The following is a 24,606-nucleotide window of genomic DNA, read 5'->3' as shown; positions in this document are numbered from 1 at the left end:
GATGCTAGGAGCAGTGGAGCCTGTGCAGCTTCACTCCAAAGACACTAAGATGAAAGACTTTGGGAACGGTCTGAGGAAGGGCCACAAAATGGATGAAGTGAATGAGTCCACTCATTTGGATTGTAGCCAAATGTTCAGAATGAAAATGACTTATTAGGATAAAATTTATGATTCGTCGTGATTCACTATAGACTCAGTTTTCTGAATCTCCAGTGACACTTGAGGAGGTCAGGGGGACTGTAATCCCATCTAAACCCCAGGGGACATGGCAGAGAGGGAGACGGGCAAGACTCAAGAATGGTGCTCAGGAGACCTGGACTCTAGGTTGGTTCTGCCTCCAAACAGCTGTGTGATCTTGGACAAGTCACTCACCCTCTCTGGATGACATATCCTGTGTTGGAAAATGGGAGGATAGGACTAGATCAGAGGTTTTCCAAAGAAGAGTAACCAGAGCCTGAATATGTAAAGCAGATGAAAGTGGAGTGTCATTTGCTCTGCTCCACCCACAGGGACCTCCAGGAACTGAGCCTAAAAGTCACTGGAACAAAAGACCTCTAAATTCTCTCTAAGCTCTACCTTTCTGTGACAACAAGATCCGGGACACCTAGGACCCCTCTCCTGGTCTCTATAGGAGACCTGTGATCCCAGGTCTATTTGTAAGAAAAGAGTAGATGGTTTTCAACTGAGCATCCCCTGAAGTGTTTGTAGTAAATCCATTACTTCCCCATCATATAACCCATCCTTATTTTATTTTATTTTCTGTGAGGAAGACTGGCCCAGAGCTAACATCTGTGCTACTCTTCCTCTATTATATGTGGGATGCCACCACAGCATGGCTCAATGAGTGGTGTGTAGGTCCACACCTGGGATCTGAACTGGCAAACCGCAGGCCCCCCAAAGCAGAGTGTGTGAACCTAGCCACTATGCCACTGGGCCAGGCCCAATCCTCACTTTTTTTTTATCCAAAAGTATTTAACAAGCACTAACTATGGACAAGAACTTTTGCTGATTACCCTAAAGACACAAAAAGAAATTGGGTATTCTATCCTCTTCTCAAATGTATGCGATTTTTTTCTTACACAATCCTCATATGCTTTTTTAATATTAGGTTTTTGATTTTAATGTTAATGTTAAAAGAATCTCCCATCAGTTCAATGGTTACTTTTCACGTACCATCCTATTTTCCATACTCCGTCCCACCTCTCGCCAACATTGGTGAGAAGAGGAAGAGTAGAAAGGGTGAGAATCTTAAATTCAACGAGTTTTGGTACTTACCGATGATGATAAAGAGCGTGCAGAGACTGATTGGCTGAGATAAATGTGTTAGAAACACTTACCTATGAGTTCGGGCAAGGTGTGCCCATGGGAGCTGAGTGGTGATGTCCCCCTGCCACATTCCCATGTTGTTCTCGTTTTCTATGATCTAAAATGTTAGAGACCTTTGCACATCCTTAACCCACTAAATCTATTCTGCCTCTTCCTTTTCACTACCCCAGGAAAAAAGAGGAAGATTTGCAGACCTATTGGATGCTAAATATTTACGGACCACATTACAGATCTGGGTCATATGGTAAGAAAGTAATTATTTCAAAATGAGTTTTAAATAAACAAGCATTTGGAGAAAGCCTACTTAAGGAACTCCACTCTAAGTGCTACTGGGGAGAAAAACACTGGGCGGACTCCAGCAGTGTCTTATCTTTCTTCTGACAGCACCAACCACCCAATCACCCAACAAACAAGCAAATTTAAAGAAAGCAATTCTTTTAAAAAGAAGAAAGAAGTCGCCTACAACCAGTTTTTTATTTGTCATGTGAGTGCACTTTCTAACCTTTTGCAGCCTGGACATTTTCTCACCACGTGACAAAAACTGATCCTTTGAAGTCATCAATAATCAAATTCGATGGAATAGAGTCTGGTGGTCCTCTCTATACTTCGTTTCTCTGCAGCCATGACCTTGAATAAGGCAGAAATTTTCTAAACAGAACACAAAAAGTGTTAACTATAAAGGAAAAGATTGGTGAGTTTCACTATATTAAATTAGAAACTCTGTGCCATGAGATATCATGAAGAGTCTAAAAGTTAAGCCGCCAACTGGGAGAAGAAATTTCCAATATATATATTAAAAAAATTATGTTTTTCAATAAGAAAAAGATACACAACACCGTAGAGAAATATGCAAGAAACTTGACCAGGCACTTGACCAAAAATGTGTATCAAATAAACGTGAAACCATGTTCAACCTTAAAGTCACCAGGGAAATGCAAATTAAAATCATATGAGGGGCTGGCCCCGTGGCCGAGTGGTTAAGTTCGTGCGCTCTGCTGCAGGCTGCCCAGTGTTTCGTTGGTTTGAATCCTGGGTGCGGACATGGAACTGCTCATCAAACCACGCTGAGGCAGCGTCCCACATGCCACAACTAGAATGACCCACAACGAAGAATATACAACTATGTACCAGGGGGTTTTGGGGAGAAAAAAGGAAAAAAAAATTTAAAAAAAACACAAGTAAAACCATATGAGACTTTAAAAATCCACCCAACTGGCTAAAATTTAAAAAACTGACTGCATTAAGTGTTGAGAAGGATGTAAAGTAACTGGAAGTTTCCTACATTGCTGATTGGAGTTCACATTAGTACAACCACTTCGGAAAATGGTTTAGCAACATCTCTAACAGTTGACAATATGCATATCCTACGGCTCAGCAATTTTGCTCCTAGGTTTATACCCAAGGGAAATGCATACATGTTTACCAAAAGACATTTACATGAATGTCCATAGCATTATTTTATTTGTAACAGCCCCAAACTACAAAAAGCCCACATGTCCATTAGCAGTATAACTGATAAATTGTGTTATATTCATAAAATAGAATCCTATGCAATAATGAAAATGAGAAAACTAATGTTCTACGCTCAACATGGCAGAATCTTACAAATGTAATAAGGAGCAAAGGAAGCCAGACACACAGAATATGTATTGTGTGATTCCATTTATATAAAGATAGAAAACAGGCAAAACTAATCTATAGTGTTTGCCTTCAGGAGAGTAGTCGTCTGTCTGTCTTTCCCAGGTGTAATCGCTATCAATAGGTTGGTATGTCTCCTCCTGAGACTTTTCAATTTTTTAAATACTCTTAATATTTGAAAATTAAACAAAAAAATTAAACCTACTTTAATAGCAAGAGGAGGTGTTTTTGATTATTTGTTTTCTTTTTAAGTATCTCATTATGAAAATTTCCAAACACACATGAAAGTAGTGAGGATACCATGATGAACTCTGATTTACTCATTGCTCAGACCTGACAGTTATTCATATTCACCCATATTTGCTTTAGCTGGGTTTTCCCGTGCTGAAGCATTTTCAAGCAAGCCCCAGGCTTCATGACATTTAACCCCCAGATACTTCATTAAGAGTCTCAACTACTTGAAGACATTTTCCTTTTTTTTTTTTTTTATTGAGGTAATGATAGGTTACAATCTTGTGAAATTTCAGTTGTACATTAATGTTTGTCATTTGTGTTGTAGGTGCACCACTTCACCCTTTGTGCCCACCCCCCACCCCACATTTCCCCTGGTATCCACTAAATTGTTCTTAGTCCATAATTTTAAATTCCTCATATGAGTGGAGTCATACACAGATTATCCTTCTCTCGCTGGCTTATTTCACTTAACATAATCCCTCAAGGTCCATCCATGTTATTGCAAATGGAATGATTTTGTTCTGTTTTGCAGCTGAGTAGTATTCCATTGTATATATGTACCACATCTTCTTCATCCATTCGTCTGTTGATGGGCACTTAGGTTGCTTCCATGTGAAGACATTTTCTTAGGTGACTCCAATCCTATGATCACACTGAGAAGATGAGCAATCACCACGCTAATATCATCCAGTGCCCACAACTTATGTGACATCCCCTGACTGTCTCCATATGTCTTTTACAACTGGCTTTTGCAACCATTTCTGCAAAACTGAGAGGGTCACAAGGGGGTTTTCTGGGAGGCTATCATTCTTTTTCTTGACTTTGATATGTGAACTTTTCTGTATGTTATTTTTATATCTCAACAAAATATCTATTAGACAGAAAAAAGACAAGAAGAAAGTATAAAGCAAAAGCAAAAACCTTCTGTGGCTCCTCGTGGCCTGTGAAGACACTGTGATGGCCAGGCTGCTACAGGACACCCCCGAGATTCCCAGCTCCTGGTGATTCAAACATTGATGTGGATGCTGACGTGAAGAGACTGTGTAGGTGTAATTAAGGTGAGGGGCCTTAAAATAGGGAGAGTAGCCTGGATTTGGCAGGTGGGCCCAATCTAATGATTTGCATCCTTAAAAGTAGAGAAATTCCTCCAGCTGGAATCCGATATGGAACAGAAGAGAAAAATGGAAGCGGAGGTGGAAGGAGAGAAGAGAGAGATTCAAAGCATGAGAAGGACTCGACCCACCGTTGCAGCTTTGAAGACAGGAATGAGGAAAGCCCGTAGAAGCTGAAAATAACTGGTCAACAGCCAGGAAGGAAATGGAGATGGGTTCTAAGCCTCATGGAGCTGAATTTTTACCAACCATCTGGATGAGCTTGGAAATGATTCTCCTCCCCAGAAAGGCCTGCGGCCCTGCTTACATTTTCATTTCTGCCTTTTGAGACTAGGAGCAGAGAAATCAGCCAGACCACTGAACTTCTCACCTCCAGAACTGGGAGCTACTAGATGTGTGTTGTTTTAAGCCACTAAATTTGCGCTGCGTTGTTACAGCAGCGATAGAAAATGAATCCAAACTTCCCACTCCTTCGCACACTTTGCACACGCTTCCTACTGTCTAGTCCCATCCCGCTTTCTCTCAAATCCGTTTCCCACCGCCCCTCTGGTGAACAACCCCTTCCAGCCTCTCCCTGCTGTGTGAGCCCAGCTTTCGCTCCCTTCCCCTGCACCATGCCTTCCACCTGGAACTCTCTCTCCACTTCTCCCCACCTCTCATGGTGCCACCCCACCTTCAGGGCTGGTGATAACTTTTCCTAATTTTGATCCTCTCTCACTTCCAGGCTGGGAATCTCTTTCGCCTACTATGGGGTCATCCTGGCCAGCGCCGAGCTGCTGGAGCGGGACCTGGTCTGTGGTTCGCAGCCTGAGTTGGAGTCTGAGGTGGTGGTGACCCTGGGGGATACAGAAGGAAGCCAGAGTCCCTGCCACTGCCACATGTTTGCCCCCTCCGACTACCGGACCATGATTATCAGCACCATCGGTGAAATTGCTCGTAAGCGTCCCTCTGTGTATTGGGCCCCTCTGTTTCCGGTGGGGGACAGGCAACTCAGTGCCTCAGAGGAGAGAAGTATGACCCTATCATAGACATGGCTTCTGCCTGGTAGAAATGAACAAGTTCCCAAATCCTGCGACATGTCTCCAGCGTGGATTGGTGTGGAGAGGAGAAGTCTGGAGGAGTAGAGCCTTGAATTATGGTATTATATCAATTCCATGATGCATTTCTGCTTTTCACGTTTTAACATCTCAGTCTGGGATGTGACTTACCATGGCTTGTTGGATTTCAATTTGTAGCACTTTCTGTTTTAGTACACATAAAATAATGGTACTTAAAAATCAGTGGCACCTTGAATTTGATTTAAAAAAAACAGTATAGAAGATTTAAAATATAAGTCTAGTAAGCTGGCAAATTATAATAGACACAAATGATGTTATAAGCATTCTGGGCATAAAATATCCTTTTTATACACCAGTGCTTGTCATTCTTGGACCCACAAGGAAAAAGTATATTGAAGGAGTCATGAAGTTGATGACAGTGTGACTGAGTTTTGGCTGGAATATAGATGAGGTTTGGATGAAGTTGCTTCTTTCTGAAATGACAATGAGGAATCCGTGCTAATGTTGATAAATGCCACTGACTTTCAAGGGTCCAGAAATTGTCTCTGTCATTTGCTTTCTAGTGAATCCTTTAAATATCCTGGGCATTAATTTCCTGGGAAGACGGCTGAGCCTTTCTATCACCATGGGATGCACGGCTTTGTTCTTCCTTCTCCTCAATATTTGCACTTCAAGGTACTTTCTCTCTGGTTGCTTCAAAACCATCTAGTTTTGTGCAGTGGTTTTAAAATGGGGTCTCCTGACCGGTGGTGTTCAGCGGGGGTCGGGGGCAAGTCCCTTTTACCAGGAGGGTGGAGAATGGGCTGCTCAGAGCCATCTTGCCTGGTACCTGCCACTTCCCTCTTCCCACTGACCTGGCTCCCCCTTCAGCTATCACAGGACGTGGGAATCAATGTTGGTGCCCACCGAGACATTTAGGATCTTGATGCAAAGCTTCCTGGAGAATTGGGATCCTAGTTGTTTACCTCATTATCCAGACCACTGTCAAGATAGTTTAGTGATATAGATAACGTACCTGTGGCGTGAAAGTTCATTTCACTCTTAATTTGTGACCCTAGAGTGGCCTAAATGATAATATCTATCATTCTGCAAACTATCCGAACCATTTTTGGGGGGTGGTGGCAGAAGATGTGCTGATCTAGGTGGCCAGGCTGGAATGGCACACTTAGGGGAGTGGAGAGGGTGCTGGTAGGTTTGAGTCAGGCATTTGCTTTAGGACCCCACAATCAGGCCAGTTGAGAAGCAGCACCTCCCCAGAACCTGGCTACCTGTGGGTGTGTGTGGGCATCTGTAATATGCTTGGATTGGGGCCCCGGAAGGCCCTCTGTTTCGCCTTTCCCAACTTCCCTGGCTTCTTGCTCCCTAGTGCTGGCCTCGTTGGCTTCCTCTTCATGCTGAGGGCTTTGGTGGCAGCCAACTTCAACACCATCTACATCTACACCGCTGAGGTTAGTTTTGGGAAGGGATTGGTTCCATCAGGACACACAGGGTGAGCTGCTCAGAGAGGGTATCTGTCCTCAGATAACACAACCTTGGCTTCTGTTGACTTTTGATGATTTTTAAAAAACATCCCATCAAAACGACACCAGGAGGTTTATTTGACGTGGAGTTCCCCCTACCCCATTGAGTCTGGTGAAAGCCATTCTCTGAGAAGTAAGATAGAACCTCCATTTCTTACTAAACAGCATGCATGCAAAAACCAACTCATTGCCTTAGCACCGGGCTTCCAGAAGAAAGAGTCGGTAGCTGCATGTTGCTATCAAAATGTAAAATTCTCTATTTCTCTCTTTTTGAAATTAGAATATATTTTCTCCTTTATTCTTTGGAGAGATCACATCCACCTCCGTCGGTTATTTGCTGCATGTAGCTTGAAGTCGAATATTCTTCATTTTTATTTATTCTTTCTTAATTTATTGAATGAATACATCTATATGCAAGGCACTCCCTGAGGATGCTGGAAGATCTCCTAGTAACCCCCACTTTAAAGAGCTAATATTCCTAGAAATAAACAAAACCTGAAGGGGAAACTTAGTATTTTAACTAGTTTTACCACTCATTGTGCTAGAGAAAACAGTGCTATTGGAAGCTGCATCCATTTTCATCCCAGGAAATGTGTAAGTCTGCTCAGATTACAGATATGAAATGTCAAAACGATTAAAGCCACAGAGAAAAATATTCTTTTCCCCCAGACAGATAAAAATAGGAAATGATGACATATTTGACGTATACACAATATTTCATTTAGTTCTATTAAGAAAATCCTCTAGAATTTTGTGAATTTATGAGCCTAAGAACATATGTGTACCACGGTGTGCTTCCAAAGTTGTATTTCAAATAGTCAATTTAACATACATTTTGGAATGTGTTCATTTAAAGAGTCATTCTAAGTATTTTTTTCCTGATATTTATAGTTTTTAAAAGAATCAAAGATGTGTACCTAAAGAAGATTGTCTTCCATCTCCCAGAATTGTCAAAACGTGAACAAAACAAAGAAAAAAACATCACCATGCATTGGAATCCATTATTTTCAGTTATAGCCAGCAACCTCGTTTTCAGAAAAAGAAAAACACCTCCCCCAAAAGGCACTCCATCCCCAGACCTTCTCATAAAGACAGCAGTGTCCTCTGAGGCCGGAAAGCATCTTGCTTTTGCATTTGACAGATGCTGGCTCACAAGATGTCAATTGACAATGACTGTTTTATCGGTATTATATAGCATTAAGAGAAAATTTTCCAACGTTTTGAAAAACCATTCTTTCATAGAAAGTATTCTCTCTAGGATCTTATTTATGAGATATTTACTTATCAAGAATTCTGAATGAGTGAAGTATAGATTAATGAGGATTTACTATGAACACAAGGAAGTGGCAGCGAGAGGGTAGACTACGCCGTAAGATTCTGCAGGGAGAACATGGCGCGTGGTGTAGCCTGTTTCTGGCGCTCCGGCCAATTCTTTTCACTGTATCTGTATTAAAGGTTTCAGTAGATTGTTACTATTTAGGGAGTATCTTCTTTCCAGTCAGTAGAACCACCTTTATATGTTTGTGGTCTAAAGTGGAAATCTTCCGACTCCAGAGCTTGCCTTTCTAAAATTACATTGGACTATTCAATTAAACACATATTTTGGAATTTGTCTACTTCAAGGATAATTTCTAAGTGTTTATTTTCTGATATTTATTTTTAAAATTCAAAGTTGTTTACCTGAGAAAATGAATGTCTTCTGTTCTATATCCTACACACCTATACAGAATATTTGGCGTTTCATCTATGTACCAAAGCCTGACCTGTGGAGGAACGGGCAGAGGACTAGGGGAGAGAAGGGGCCTAAGCTAATTGGTGCTTTCTACGCTCCTCCCTCTAGGTCTACCCCACGACGATGCGTGCTTTGGGGATGGGGACCAGCGGCTCCCTGTGTCGCATTGGTGCAATGGTGGCACCATTTATATCCCAGGTACAGTCCAGTAGGGAGGATGAGTCTGAGAGAGGCGCGGAAAGAGAGAGGCTGGGTCCCTTTAGGTTAAGGGTTTAGCCAAGTTTCTCTATTTACTTCATGAGTTTTCTTGAGGTTCTGTTTTCCCATTGTTTGGCGAATTTGCGTAGGGAAAGAGGCCGGATAAATGCTTCCAGGCTTCCAGTCAGTCAATAGCATGGATTGCATTGCTTGCTGGGTTTGGAGTTTGTTGGGCACCGTTGGGGGAGGATGCAAAAGAAATGATGACACAAAGAGCTTGAGCAAAAGAATGATGACAGGCTCTAACCCCGACACAGTCCAGGGGTGCAATTGAAAAGCAGAGCACAAAAATGCAGGGGGCTGAGCCGAGGTGCAGGGAGGTGGCTTTGGGTAGGGTAAGGCCAGTGCTCTGCAAACCAGGTGCAGGCAGGGATAAACTCTAGGTGTGGCCAGGACCCGTGGATGTTGCCTTGTTTCAGGAGGGGAACAAGCAGATATGGTGACCCACAGGGTCATGGTTCCTCAGAGGGCCAAACAACTGGCCCCCCTGCCCTGGTCACTCTCTTTTGGCCACAAGAAACGGAAATCCACCTGAGCTGGCTGCTGCAGCAACAAAGACAGGAGTGGGGCTGGGCGCTGGCAGGGCCTGATCCAGGCAGGGGGGCTGACAGGGACCCAGGCCCTGTCCTCCTCATGTCTGTCTGGTGCCCGCGGTCATGCATCCTCCTCTCTGAGCATTCATCCTTTACTCCTCTCTCCCTGGAGACCAGTGTGCTGTGCTTGCCTGTGTACATGGCCGCCCCACAAATCCCCAACATATATCCTTAGACCCAGCCGCCAGAAGACACTGATGTGCCTCTCTGCACCCCTAGAGAGGGACTCTGGCTGGCCAGGTCTGGCGAGTTCTTCATACTTGAGCTGAATGACTTGTAGCCAAGAGTCAGGGTTAAGTATCAGTGCAGTGGGGGAGGTGCAGGTTTTGGAGAAAGGGGGCTGTCATGGGCTGAGCAGACTGTAACATGTATTTCCTATAATCTAACATGCAGATTTTACTACCACTAGTTTTTTAACCTTTCTGTGAGTGTTTGTCCCACTCGTCTTAAGGAAAAAGGAGGACAGCTTTTGTCTTGTGATTTTGCTTTTCAAAGTTCTTTTATACTTATTATTTCACCACTTTCGAAAAGAACCTAATGGTGAAAGACAGCAGTAAAATATTAATCCTATTTCTGGATGATCAGACCAAGGTATAGTTTATTTCCCAAGCTTTAATTAGAAATTGAATCTCTTAGTTCTCAACCACTTAGAGCATTTTCTCTTGGTACTTGTGGTATTTATCCTCGGGGCCACACCACTTTTGGTGGGTTTGTGGACCAGGAAAGATCCCCCAACTGGGACCAGATCTCCTGAGGCCATAGGATCTGCTCTGCTTAGCATCCTGCAGCCAGGGAGTTCTCACCTCTTTCCAGTTAAGTCACTCATCTTTCTATGGGCTGCTCATTTGTAAAATGAAGATAAGTGGTAGCACCCTAACCAGTCAGCCTTCCCGTGCACGTGGGTCTCAAACTTCAGTGCGTATCAGAATTCCTGGGGTCCCCTGATAATGTGAAGATTCCTGGACTCCACCCAGAGATTGATTCTGTATATGGGACCATCGCCTGTAGTTTTACCAAGTACCCCGAGCGAATCTGATGCAATTGGTCTGTGGCCCACCCTCTGAGAGGCGGGCCGTCGACACGGCAGGTACCAGCTGGGAGGTCAGCTTCTCCTTCCACTGAGTCCTCTCCTTCCTCCTCCTCTTCTTTCCCCTCCTTCTCTCCTTCTTTTCCTTTTCTTCCTCCTCCTCCTTCCTACTCTTCTTTTGCCCTAAAACAGGCTATCAAACCAGTTAAAGTAAAACGTTTACACATTAATCAGTCAAATGTTTATATGTTCTAATGACTATTTATAAGTTTAATAAAAATATTTCTTGAAAAATGTTTCAAGATGTTTAGTGGTTAGAAACTTTAATGGTAGTAGAAATAATAGTTGTGGGTATATAGACTAAGAAAACAAAAAAGGGCGAATTTTGCTACAGAAGTATTCAAGACTCAGTATATACAGATGGGACGAGAACAGAGCACTTCCTCTGTGATCAGGGACTGCTCCTCACTTATTCCAGGGAACTTCAAGGAGTCAGACCCCTTAGCCCCAGCCAGGCACTCCTCGGTTCAGTGACGTAGGGCCTGCTGTTGGTACCGTAGATGGTTCAGGTCCTTCCAGCACGTACATGGCTATGGACTTCACCCCAGGTTTGTGTTGCAGGCGCTTGTAGCTCATGACCACACAGCTGTGGGGACTACAGGGTCTGGGGAACACAAATAAGACTGCTTTCTTGTGACCAGACTTAACGTGATGCCACATCAAAAGAAATGCAGTCCAGCGTCCAATAAAAGCATCGAAAGCATTTTAAAGCTTTACAAAAGCTTTTAAAGAGGTGTCAATGGGGAAGGCCGTTTTTGACTGCCAGCAGAACTTATAAAAAGCTGCTTTGGATGCCTCACTTCTGCTGTCACCAATGGCATAGCAGTCGGCCCTGCTGTTCAGTCTCATCCTTCAATCTCTTCACCCCTCAAAGTTCAAACTCGAATGAAACACAGCCTGATCCAGCTCTTCTCGGGCCCTCCTACAACCTCCCCTGATCTCTGTTTGTTCTCTCGTGAGCAGCTCTCTGCTCTTTCTGACTGAAATCATTTAGCCTCTCAGGATTCAAAAAGAAGCTGGATAGTCAAACAGAGACTCTTCGTGAGGAGGCAGGAGAGTTCCTTCCTTTAGGAGCCTATTTCGGTGACCCTTCAACAAGATGTTTTCACGGTAATTCTCTACAAATTTTGGATACCCTCTTCTGCAGTTTGGCAGTTAGAACACCACAAAGGACTCAATTAGCTACAATCTATATTTGATAGAATAGAATGAAGAATTATTTTATCCCAATTCTGTCAGCCAGCATCGGCAGCGCTCTCCTCTGTGCCTGACGTTGTTCTGTTTGTTTGCAGCAGTAACTAAGCCAGACCAGGTTCCCGTGCTGGATGGGAGCTGGCCTGCCCTGGCTTGTGAAAGCTGATTGTTAACTTCTCAGGAAATTTTGCAAGATGGTTGGTGTCACGTCGTAGCTTGAAATTAGCCATGGTGTTAACTTATACCATGGACATTAGCAAATGCTACCATCAGAGCCTTTCTTTTTGAAAACCTGTTAGACATTTGGCAGCACGCTACCACAAGATTCCTGCTCTCAGGAGACTTACATTCAAGTTGAGTATTTTATAAATATGCAAATACTTCAGGTAATTTCAGATTGTGATAAGTGTTTTGGAGCTAATACGATAAAGAGAAAAGGAGTGACAGGTTTCTTTAGGAAAGGCCTCTCTGGGAAGGTGACCTTGGAGTTGACACCTGCAGTTGGTAAGGGGAAGTAGCATTTCAAGCGGGATGTGGGCTGGTACAGGCCTTGGAGATGGGCCGAGATGGTGTTCCAGGAATAGAAAATAGCTGTGGAGAGAATGTGCCTTCTAGGCTTAATGAGGACTTTGGATTTTTTTCTTAGGAGTAGTGGGAATAATTTAAGGGTTTTAAGTAGGTGAGTGACGTAATCAGCTTTGCATTTTATAAAGAGCACTCCAGTTGCTATATACAGAGTGAATTGCGGGGTCGGTGGCCAAGGACGGAACAAGCTTATACGAAGACTTTAATTTCACTTTGCCATGTACTGCTTCCATGAAAAGGGAGACTTCAGAATTCTGGGGAATCTTTTCTTTTATAGTATAAAGATATAGGAAAAGACTACATAAAAATTTTAAACTTCTGCGGAGAAAAAAAAATCTACCATAGGTAAGAATAAAAGACAAACTTTTATCTTTCAAGACTCTCAAAAATCCCTAATTGAATTGTCACAACTGAGCAATGATTTGTTGTCCTGCCAAATACCTGGCCCTCTCTGGAAGCATGGAAATCCAATGTATCAACGCATAAGATCATCCACAGAACTTCACAAGTTAACAGAATGAAAAATACATCCATTTCATATTTTCATACTCATTTCTGATAAGCAGTGAAACTGTATGTCATCAAAAATAAACAAAGCTGGACACTAAAGTGGTAGGGACAGATTTTGATCATTAATAACTATTGCAATAGAGAAAAGAGTCCAGTGTGAACTGAATTCAAATCTGATTTGTACAGAGGTGACTGACTGTCTTAAAAAGAGCCTGAGAGGGCCAGCCCAGTGGCATTGTGGTTAAGTTTGTGCACTCCACTTTGGCAGCCCTGGGTTTTCTGGTTCAGATCCTGGGCATGGACCTGCACACTGTTCCTCAAGCCATGCTGTGGTGGCATCCCACATAGAAGAACTAGAAGGGCTTGCACTAGGATGTACAACTATGTACCAGGGTGTTGGGGAGAAAAAAAGAAGAAAGGGGGAAGATTGGCAACAGATGTTAGCTCAGGGCCAAACTTCCTCACCAAAAAAAAAAAAAAAGAGTTTAAAATGAATAAATAAAGAGAGAATGAGGGAAAAGGATGAGCAGGGTCCCAGAATAAAGGAAGTGCAAAATTGCAAAAAAGTAGGAAGAGGGGGTTGGTCCATGTGAAACCCATTCAGGGGCCCTGTCTTCAGGTGTTGACTGGAACAAACAGTCAGTTCTTTTGGCAGCCTTGAGTTTTCTCAGGTAGGTGCTTTGAGGGGAGCTGGATCATCCTAGGGATGTGGCCTTGAGCTCTTAGAAACTATGTTAGTGTGTGTTCAGGTCTTTATAGACCAAAGTTGAGGGCTAGCGAGCAGAGGCTTAAAGGAGCCTGGCGAGAGTTTGGTCAAGGAGAGTCTTTGTCAAGGTCAGGCATAGATATGTTTGTGTTTATTGTATTTTCAGTGATTTAAGAGATTGCCAAAAGTAATACTGATGACATACAATCTTGATTTTTTTCTCCCACTGAAAACACAAAAAATTACAAACTAGAATTAAAATTTCACTACCTAATATTTTACTAGGGATAATATGTGTAAATATTTTAATGAAACTCTTTCAATATATCAAGGTATATTATATATAAATATGTTTATACATTTTACCCAAATATGGTCATAGTTCATATACTTTTTAAAAATTGAGATATAATTGACATATAACATTATGCATTGCAGGTGTACAACATAGTGATTTGATATATGTATATATTACCAAATGATCACCACAGTGAATCTAGCTAACATCCTTCACCACACATAGTTACAAATTTTTCTTTTCTTGTGATGAAAACTTTTTATTTTTTCTCCCCAAAGCCACAGCACATAGTTGTATATCCTAGTTGTAGGTCATTCTTGTTCTTCTATGTGAGACGCTGCCTCAGCATGGCTTGATGAGCAGTGTGTAGGTCCACGCCCAGGATCCCAACTGGTGAAACCGTGGGCCGCCGAAGTGGAGCATGCAAACTTAACCGCTTGACCATGATGCCAGCCCCGAGAATCTTTAAGATGTACTCTCTTAGTAGCTTTCAAACTACAATAGAGTATTTTTAACTATAGTGCCCATGCTGTTCTTTACATGCCCAGGGCTTATGTATTTTATAACTGAAAGTTTGTACCTTTTAAACACCTTCATCCATTTCCCTGACTCCCCATCCCTCAGCTCAGGCAAACACCAATCTGTTCCATATCTGAGTTTGGTTTTTAAAGATTCCAAGATTTAAAGAATTTAAGTGAGATTATACAGTATTTACCTTTCTCAGTCTGGCTTATTTCACTTAGCGTAATGCCCTCAAGGTCCATCCATGTTGTCACAAGTGCCAGAATTTCCTTCTTTTTTATGGCTGAATAATATCCCATTTTGTCTATATCTGTATCTATATCTGTACGTCACATTTTCTTTATCCATTCATCCATAGATGCACACTTAAGTTGTTTCCAGGTTTTGGCTATTGTAAATAATGCTGCAGTGAACGTGAGATTACGGATATCTCTGAGTTAGTGTTTTCAGTTCTCCTGGATAAATACCCAAAAATGGGATTGCTGGATCATATGGTAATTCTATTTAAAAATCTTTGAGGAACCTCCACACTGTTTTCCATAGTGGCTGCACCAATTTATATTCCCATCAACAGTGAGCAAGGGTTCCCTTTTCTCCACATCCTTGCCAACACTGATTGCTTATCTTTTTGATAATAGTCATTCTAACAGATGTGAAGTGATATCTCACTGTTGTTTTGATTTGCATTTCCCTGATGATTAGTGATCTTGAACACTTTTTCATGTACCTGTTAACCATCTGTATGTCTTCTTTGGAAAAATGTCTATTCAGATCCTCTGCCCATTTTTTGGGGGGGGAGGTGAGGAAGAATGGCCCTGAGCTAACGTCTGTTGCCAATCTTCCTCTTTTTGCCTGAGGAAAATTGTTGCTGAGCCAACATCTCTGTCAGTCTTCCTCTATTTTATGTGGGATGATGCCACAATGTGGCTTGACAAGCAGTGACAAGATCTGAACCTGTGAACCCCAGGTCACATGAACTTAACCACTATGTCACTGGGTCAGCCCACTCTGTCCATTTTTTAATCAGGTGGTAACCTTTTTGTTATTGAGTTGTATGAGTTCTTCACATATTTTGGATATTAACCCATTATCAGATATATGATTTGTGAATATTTTCTCCTATTCTGTAGGTTGCCTTTTCATTTTGTTGATGGCTTCGTTTGTTATGCAGAAGTTTTTTAGTTTGATGTAGTCCCACTTGTTTATTTTTTTTCTTTTGTTGCCTTTGTGTCTGGTGTCAAATCCAAAAAATCATTACCAAAACCAATGCCAAGGAGCTTACCATCTCTGTTTTCTTCTAGCAGTTCTGTGGGTTGGGATCTTATATTGAAGTTTTTAATCCATTTAGAGTTGATTTTGTGTATGGATTAAGATAGTGGCCTGGTTTCATTCTTTTGCATGTGGCTGTCCAGTTTTCCCAGGATTGTTTATTGAAGAGACTATCCTCTCTCCATTGTATACTCTTGGCTCCTTTGTCATAGATTAATTAACCATACAGGCGTGGGTTTATTTCTGGGCTCTCTATTCTATTCCATTGATCAATGTGTCTGTTTTTATGTCAATACTATACTGTTTCAATTACTATAGCTTTGTAATGTAGTTTGACATCAGGAAGTGTGATGCTTCCAGCTTTGTTTTTCTTTCTCAAGATTGCTTTGACTTTTCTGGGTCTTTTGTAGGTCCATAAAAATTTTAGGATTGTTTGTTCTATTTCTGTGAAAAATGCCACTGGAATTTTTATAGGGATTCCATTGGATCTGTAGATTGCTTTGGGTAGTATGGACATTTTAACAATATTAATTCAGCTAATCCATGAGCATGGAATATCTTTCCATTTATCTGTGTCTTCTTCAACTTCTTTCATCAGTGTCTTTACAGTTTTCAATGTACAGGTCTTTTACCTCCTTGGTTAAATTTATTTCCAGGTATTTTATTTTAGTTTTTTTGACAATGATTGTAAATGGGTTTTCTTAATTTCCCTTTCTGATAGTTTGTTATTAGTGTATAGAAACACAACAGATTTTTGTATATTGATTTTATATCCTGCAACTTTATTGAATTCATTTATTATTTCTAACAGTTTTTTGGTGGTGTCTTTACGGTTTTCTATATACACTATCATGTCACCTGCAAATAGTGACAGTTTTACTTCTTCCTTTTCAATTTGGATGCTTTTTTTTCCCTTGCCTAATTGCTCTGTTTAGGACTTCCAATACTATGTTGAGTAAAAGCGGCGAGAGTGGGCATCCTTGTCTTTTTCCTGATCTTAGAGGAAAGTCTTTTAGCCTTTCACCATTGAGTATGATGTTAACTATGGGCTGGTCATATATGGGCCTTATTATGTTGAAGTACATTCCCTCTATACCTACTTTGTTGAAAAGGTTTATCATAAATGAATGTTGAATTTTGTCAAGTGGTTTTTCTGCATCTTTTGAGATGATCATATGATTTTAATCCTTTGTTTCATTAATGTGGTATGTCACATTGATTTGTGAATGTTAAACCATCCTTGCATCCCTGGAATAAATCTCACTTGATTATAGTGTATGATCCTTTTAATGTATTATTGAATTCGATTTGCTAATAGATTGTTGAGGGTTTTTACATCTATGTTCATCAGGGATATTGGCCTGTCATTTTTTTTCTTGTGACATCCTTGTCTGGTTTTGGTATCAAGGTAATGCTGGCCTCAAAAAATGAGTTTGACAGTGTTCCCTCCTCTTCTATTTTTTGGAATAGTTTGAGAAGGATTGGTATTAATTCTTCTTTAAATGTTTGGTAGAATTCACCAGTGAAGTCATCCAGTCCTGGACTTTTTTTGTTGGGAGGTTTTTGATTACTGATTGGATCTCCTTACTAGTAATTGGTCTGTTCAGATTTTCTATTTCTTTATGGTTCAGTCTTGGTAGATTGCGTGTGTCTAGGAATTTATCCATTTCTTCTAAGTTGTCCAATTTGGAGTATAATTGTTCACAGTAGTCTCTTGTGACTCTTTGTATTTCTGTGGTATCAGTTGTAATGTCTCCTCTTTCATTTCTGATTTTGAGTCCTTTAATTTTTTTCATGGTAAGTGTAGCTAAAAGTTTGTCAATTTTGTTTATCTTGTCAAAAAAAACCAGCTCTTAGTTTCATCGATCTTTTCTATTGTCTTTTTATTTCCACTAATGATCTTTGTTGTTTCCTTCTACTAATTTTAAGTTTCATTTGTTCTTCTTTCTAGTTCTTTGAGGTGTAGAGTTAGGTTGTTCAAGATCTTTTTTTTGTTTCTTGATGTAGGCACTTGTCAATATGAACTTCCCTCTTTTTTTTTTCCCCTCCCCAAAGCCCCAGTACATAGTTATATATCGTAGTTGTAAGTCATTCTAGTTCTTCTGTTGGGACACCACCTCAGCATGGCTTGATGAGCAGTGCATAGGTCCATGCCCAGGATCCAAACCAGTGAACCCTGGGCCACCGAAGCAGAGTACGTGAACTTAACCACTCGGCCATGGGTCCAACCTGAACTTCCCTCTTAGAACTGCTTTTGCTGCATCCATAAGTTTTGGTATGTTGTATTCCCATTTTAATTTGTCTTAAGTTATTTTCTGATTTTTCTTTTGATTTCTTCTTTGACCTGTTGGTTGTTTAGTAGCATGTTGTTTAATCTCCATGTACTTGTGAATTTTCCAGTTTTCTTCTTGTTATTGATTACTAGGTTCATACCATTGTGGCTGGAAAAGATGCTTGATAATTATTTCACTCTTCTTAAATTTATTAAAACTTGTTTTGTGGGGCTGGCCCCGTGGCTGAGTGGTTAAGTTTGCGTGCTCCGCTTCAGGCGGCCCAGTGTTTCGTTGGTTCGAATCCTGGGCACGGACATGGCACTGCTCATCAAACCATGCTGAGGCAGCGTCCCACATGCCACAACTAGAAGGACCCACAATGAAGAATATACAACTATGTACCGGGGGGCTTTGGGGAGAAGAAGGAAAAACAAATAAAATCTTTAAAAAAAAAAAAAAACTTGTTTTGTGGCCTAACATGATCTATCCTGGAGAATGTTCCATGTGCACTTCAGAAGGTGTATTCTGTTGCTTTTGGATGGAATGTTCTGTATATATCTGTTAAGTCCATCTGGTCTAACCTGTTGTTTAAGTCCAATTATTGATTTTCTGTCTGGATAATCTATCTGTTGGTGAAAGCGGGGTGTTAAAGTCCCCTCCTATTATTGTCTTGCTCTCTATTTCTCCCTTTAGGTCTGTTAATATTTGCTTTCTGTATTTAGGTGCTCCCATGTTGGGTGCATAAATATTTACAAATGTTATGTTCTCTTGTTGGATTGACCCATTTATCATTATGTAATGACCTTCTTTGTCTCTTATTACAGTCTTTGTCTTTTTTTTTTATTCTCCCCAAAGCCCCCCAGTACATAGTTGTATATGTTAGTTGTGAATGCCCCTGGTTGTGCCATGTGGGACACCACCTCAATGTGGCCTGATGAGCGGTGCCATGTCCATGTCTGGGATCTGGTTTGTTTTCCATTTGTATGGAATATCTTTTTCTATCCCTTCACTTTCAGTCTGTGTGTGTCCTTACATCTGAAGTGAGTCTGTTGTAGGCAACATATAGATGGGTCTTGTTTTTTTTAATCCATTCAGCCACTCGATGTCTTTTGAAAGGAGAATTTAGTCCATTTACATTTAAAGTAATTATTGATAGGTATGTACTTATTGCCATTTTGTCAATTGTTTTCTGGCTTTGTTCCTTTGTTTCTTTTTCTCTTGCTCTCCCTTTGTGATTTGATGATTTTCTATAGTGGTATGCTTGGATTCCTTTCTCTTTATCTTTTGAGTATCTACTATACGATTTTGCTGTGTGGTTAACATGAGGCTTACATAACACATCTTATAGATATAACGGTCTATTTTAAGTTGATGACAACTTAAGCCCAAATGCATTCTAAAGCTCTACATTTTTACCTCCCCCACATTTTGCTTTTGATGTCACAATTTACATCTTTTCATCTTGTGTATCCATTAAAAATTATAGTAGTTATAGTTATTTTTACTACTTTTGGCACAGAGCAGAGGAAGAGTGCAAAGATGGTGTCCACTGGCACCCCTGGTCTCTGGAAAGGATTGTAATCAGCCCCTAGATGTGTGCTTAAGTAGAAGTCTGCCTCTCAGGCCACAGCTATGAAGATAAGCAGATAGGCATTTTTCACAGAAGGACTGGGGGTGTGGTTCAGTCTGCTGCCTCTGTGCTGTGACCTGGGCTGGGGGTGTGGGCTGGCTAAACAGTTCAGAACTATTTGTTATAGTCCTATGGGACCCATGAATGTAAGCTCCACTAGCCATCAGAACCAGGTGATCAAGGGGTGTCCCCTGTGTGGCAGCCACAAAAACTGGGGCACCAGACATGCACAAGCTCCTTTCCAGGTGATACCAGTGACCTGGAGTGAGCCGGAGGGAGATCACAAAGACAGCGTTCACCCTCTGAGGTCGCAGGAGAGGATTACAGTTGTGTTACCACACCAGCTTCATTTTTGCCTGCCCACCTGGAAAGCCAAACACTGAGATGACAAGATCGCAGCAGAGAGAGGGTTTTAATCACAAAGCAGCCAGGTGAGGAAGCAAGAGAATGAGTCTCAAATCCTCTTCCCTGAAAATGGGGGCTCAGGGATATTTATGGCGTAGGGGGGCAAAGTGGTCTGAAACGTGGAGAGAGATGATTGGAGATAGTTGATGATCTGCACAAGCATAGTCAGACTTCATACTTCGTCACAGGACACATGTTCACAAAATGGCGGTGTTAGCATGATCTGAGGGTGGAGTTCTTAGCCTCTTGACATCAAAAGGTCACTTATTGGACGTCCGCATAGGCCTAGTGGATGGGTGGGTGGTCTCAACCTGCTTGAAGTGGACAAGGGGTTCTAATTCCTGCAAAACAGCTCAAATCCCCATTACCATGGTGACCATGGTGACCCCCATGGTAAGGGAGATGTTATCTACAGGAACCTAGTGGGAGTCAGGTAGCATATTGCTTAAACAGCACAGTTAACGATGGGTGAAGGAACAACTAAAAGCTATAATAAGTAATTGCAAAAAGGAAAAAACTATAGTTCCTAGATACTTAATCATCAATGGCTAACTGTTTCCTGGTTTTAATCTCCCCTGTTCTTTGGTCATTCCTCATTCTCGAGGGGTTCAGGGTGACAACCTATCTAGCTACTCCCTGCTGAATTGGGCATAGATATGGGTTAGAGGAATGAAACTGAAACTGTTTAGCACTCATTTGGAAATATTCTCTTATTTCTGGCTTCAGGTTGACATTTTGCATTATTAGAATTTTTTACCTTGCTCAATAGTTTTGCAACAACATCTAAAAGCACATTTTATATTCAAGTATCTGACCAGAAGGGTAAGAAGTATAGACAACCCAAATTTTAACAGTCCCTGAAAAATAGACCTAATCCCAGTGGGGCCTCCACCTCCTCAACAGGTGGGGGCAGACATCTGCCTTAGTTCCTGATAGTGTTTTGTTTTAGTGGATAGGCATCAGAGACTGGAGCAATGCCCTATACCCTGATCTTTCAGTTGTCATTGATGATGGCTATTCAACATAGACTCTCTGCCCAGGGGTCATCACATTCCTAAGGAACTCAAAAGAACAAAGTTATCAACTTCTAGCATCTGGGAAAGGCCATAAAATCTACAGAGCATGTCTGGGTTGGTTAATCAGAGGTCATTCAAATTTACAATACAGTTTCTTTTCTACAATATGTCTTCCCTTATGTCAACCTTGTGTTGAGCTGGTATCAGTTAGCCCCTAGACATGTGTTTAATTAGAAGCCTGCCCCCCAGGCCACAGTTATGAGTATAAACTAATAGGCCTCTTTCCCAGAAATATGGCATTTTAGTCTGCTGGCTCTTGGCTGCTATGCTCTGGGGTAGAGCCAGTTAAGAACTTTCTCCATTTGTTACAGTCCTGTGGGCCCCACAAACATAAGCCCTGCTGGCTGCCCAAGCCAGACAATCAAGGGGTGTCTTCTGGGTGTTAGCCACAAAAACTGGGGCACCAGATGTGTGCACAAACTCCTTTCTGGGGGATACCAGAGATCTAGAGGAAGGTAGAGGGAAAGTGCAAAGATGGCACTCAGCAGCCTTCATCCTTGGAGAGTATTTCAGTAAGCCCCTAGATGTGTGTTAAAGTAGACACCTGGGGCTGGCCTGGTGATGCAGCGGTTAAGTGCGCGTGTTCTGCTTTGGCGGCCTGGGGTTCGCCAGTTCGGATCCCGGGTGCGGACATGGCACCACTTGGCAGGCCATTCTGTGGCAGGTGTCCTACATATAAAGCAGAGGAAGATGGGCACAGATGTTAGCTCAGGGTCAGTCTTCCTCAGCAAAAAAAAGAGGATTGGCAGCGGATGTTAGGTCAGGGCTAATCTTCCTCAAAAAAAAAAAAGTAGATGCCTACCCCTCGGGCAATGCTTTAAGATAACAAATGAGGGTCTTTCACAGAAAGATTAGACGTGTTTCCTTGGGCTGCCTCTGTGCTGGGCCCTGAGGGGGTAATCAGGTGAGTCCATGTGAGCCCTTTAAGAACATTTCTTAGTTCACTATAGCCCTGTGGGTCTCATAGACACAAGCCTTATTTGACTAATGAAAAGAATCTGACATTAGAATTCTTTCCATTAGTCAAATGGCTTTCAAAGTTAGAGGTTTTGGGGGCTAGTCTCTCAGGTGCAAGTCTTAAAGGTTGGGGTGCCAGATGTGGGGTTCAAACCCTTAGCTCCTCAGGGAAAAGCTCAGGATTGTCAGTTCCCTCCGGATTTTGGGTCACCACACCAGGGGGGGAGTTTATGGCAGGATTGTGTCTCAGTCTCTCCTACTTGTTCTGATGAGGGTTTTTTTCTGGTTTGTCTGATGTATGGTAGTTGCTCAACTAGTTTTTGGGTTTCTTTATGAGGAAATTGTTTCATACATAGCTGTTGTTGGGGCAAATAATCCGTAACCAACCTATAAATCAAAATTGGGGTGAGTTTATTATGAGGCAGAGTGAGGAGTATAACCTGGGAAGGCCTTAGAAGGTGTTCCAGAGAAACATGGGTTTCAGTACATTCTTATATCTTTTTAGAATAAAGAACCCACCCAGGATACATTAAACACACCCAGGATACTTTTCCATCAAAGTTTCAAAGAGGTATTCAGTTTCAGAGTAGCAGGTCAACATGACCCTGGTGTCAGGAAAGGGACTAATCCAGGCATTACTAATAGGGTGGAGGAGGGGAAGTGTGCAATCTTATCTTCAGAGAGTGCATCATTTAATGGATAAGCAGATGTACAATGTATGTTTGATAGGCCATAACTCAGGCTTGTTAGTTCAAGCTGAATTCGTTTTGAACTCAAGTGGTTACCTCACATACCTTTATATGTGAAAACCTTGTCACTGTAGATTTGGTGTGTCCATGAAAGGAGGTAAGTTCAGGATCCTCCATCGCCATCTTGCAATGGAGCCTTCATGTACTTTTTATAGCCTGCTTTTTGCACACAACAGTATGTTGCAGACATTTTTCATGTCAATAAGAATAAAAGTCAAGCCATTTGTCATGCTGAAAAATACGTCATTGTATACTCCAAAAGTTACTTTTCAATTTATCAGTTCTGTATTGGTAAATATCTAGACTATTTGATATTTTTCCATTATAAACAACAGTAATGAGCATCCTCGTGGTTACATTTTTATCCAACTATGTAATTATCTCTTTGGGATAAATTTCTAGAAATTGGATTGGTAGGTCAAAGGTCTGCTTTTGCCATTTTGATAGATTGTGCTAAAATTCTCTTTGGGAAGGTTGTACCAATGTGAAGGCCCTGCTGCCTCACATATTTGCCAACTGGTTTTGTTAGTCTTTTTCATCTTGGCTGATCTCATTGGCAATAAATGATATCTCTTTGTTTTTGTAATTACTATTTCTTTATTAGGCATGAAACACAATATTCTTTTTACATTTTATTTTAATTTTACATTTTAAATACCCAATTATCTTTATCTTTTTATCTTTATCTTTATCTTTTTTAGCTTTCCCATTCAAGTCCTTCCCCGTTTTTCAATTTGGTCTTTAAGACATTGATTTATGAGAGTCCTTCATAGACATAAAGGATTTTAACCATTTTTCTGATGTATTGCAAATATTACCCCCAGTTTTCCATTTGTCTTTAATTCTTGTTTATGTTATCCTTTCTCTGTACACAAACTGTAAGTTCATAGACACTTAAATTTATCAGTATTTTCCTTTACAATTTCTGGGTTCTGTGATCAGGATTATGAAAATACACATCTCTCTTTTCTTCCAGTCCTTCTTGGCTTTCTCTTTTTTAAAGAGAGTGTGTGAACTTTTTATTGAAGTTTAATATACATATGAAAGTGTCAAAATCATAAGTATACAACTTATACTTATAAGTATGCAACCAAGTGAATGCATCCCAGATTCTGACCCAGAAATCCCTGATGTACCCTCTTCCAGGCCATCGGAGTATTGAAGTGTGAGATCTAATGCAGGAAACAGTTTTATGATTTCCTAAATAGCAGGCCAGTTGTCCCTACACTATTTATTGAATAACCTGTTTCTTACTCATGGATTAGAAATGTCTGTTTGCTTATATTCCCACAATTACTTGGTCTATTTCTAGCCTCACTATTTTAGTCCATTGATCTGTCTGGTTTTGTCACTGTCAGATTCTTTTCATTAGTCAAATGAGCTTTATTTTTTAAAACTAGCTATTTAAGGCCCACCTTATTGCTCTTCTTCCTCAGATAAGCTTTAAAATCATTTAGTTACAATGTGCCTCCCTTGTCTGCCAAAATCCTATTAAGATTTTAATTGCTAATTTGTTAAATGTATCAGTTCATTTAGCAAAAGTTGACTCTTTTTTCTTAGTGTTGTCTTCCTGTCTAAGAACAAGGTTTGTCTCTCCATTTGTTCAATGTTCCTTCTATACTCCTTGCTGGGATTTTATTGTTTTCCTCAAACAGATCCTGCACATCTTGTTAAGTTCATTCTTAGGCATTTTAAGGCTTTTCATTGTTATTGTAAATACATTATTTTCTTTCATTATAACTTCTAGTCTGACATTCTAACTAATTATTTGTACTTCAAAGGCTATTGAGCTTTTTTATCTGTTGGTTTTTCAAAAGCCACTTACTGAACTCATTCTGGATGGTTTTTCATTTGAGTCTCTGAGTTTTTCAGGT

At 41.0% G+C, this 24,606-nt stretch overlaps 1 protein-coding gene across 32 annotated transcripts in view; it reads left to right on the top strand.

The window, feature by feature from the left end:
* SVOPL (SVOP like) overlaps nucleotides 1-24,606 on the top strand; it is a 96,606-nt gene that overhangs the window by 42,860 nt on the left and 29,140 nt on the right. For 22 of the 32 annotated variants that reach the window (XR_011438276.1, XR_011438275.1, XM_014739283.3 and 19 more), the window contains 5 exons: nucleotides 1,497-1,570; nucleotides 5,035-5,246; nucleotides 5,932-6,043; nucleotides 6,735-6,816; nucleotides 8,729-8,818. Coding sequence is in view for 27 of the 32 variants with exons in the window: in XM_014739283.3 (XP_014594769.1) it covers nucleotides 1,497-1,570; nucleotides 5,035-5,246; nucleotides 5,932-6,043; nucleotides 6,735-6,816; nucleotides 8,729-8,818 (570 nt within the window). In the remaining 5 variants the exon portion in view is untranslated. The remainder of the gene's footprint in view (nucleotides 1-1,496; nucleotides 1,571-5,034; nucleotides 5,247-5,931; nucleotides 6,044-6,734; nucleotides 6,817-8,728; nucleotides 8,819-24,606) is intronic. The other 10 variants (XR_011438278.1, XR_011438277.1, XM_070265936.1 and 7 more) reach the window with 3 other exon arrangements.

The sequence above is a fragment of the Equus caballus genome, chromosome 4, assembly GCF_041296265.1.
Source record: "Equus caballus isolate H_3958 breed thoroughbred chromosome 4, TB-T2T, whole genome shotgun sequence".
NCBI lineage: Eukaryota > Metazoa > Chordata > Mammalia > Perissodactyla > Equidae > Equus > Equus caballus.
This window is presented reverse-complemented; position numbering and strand designations above follow the sequence as displayed.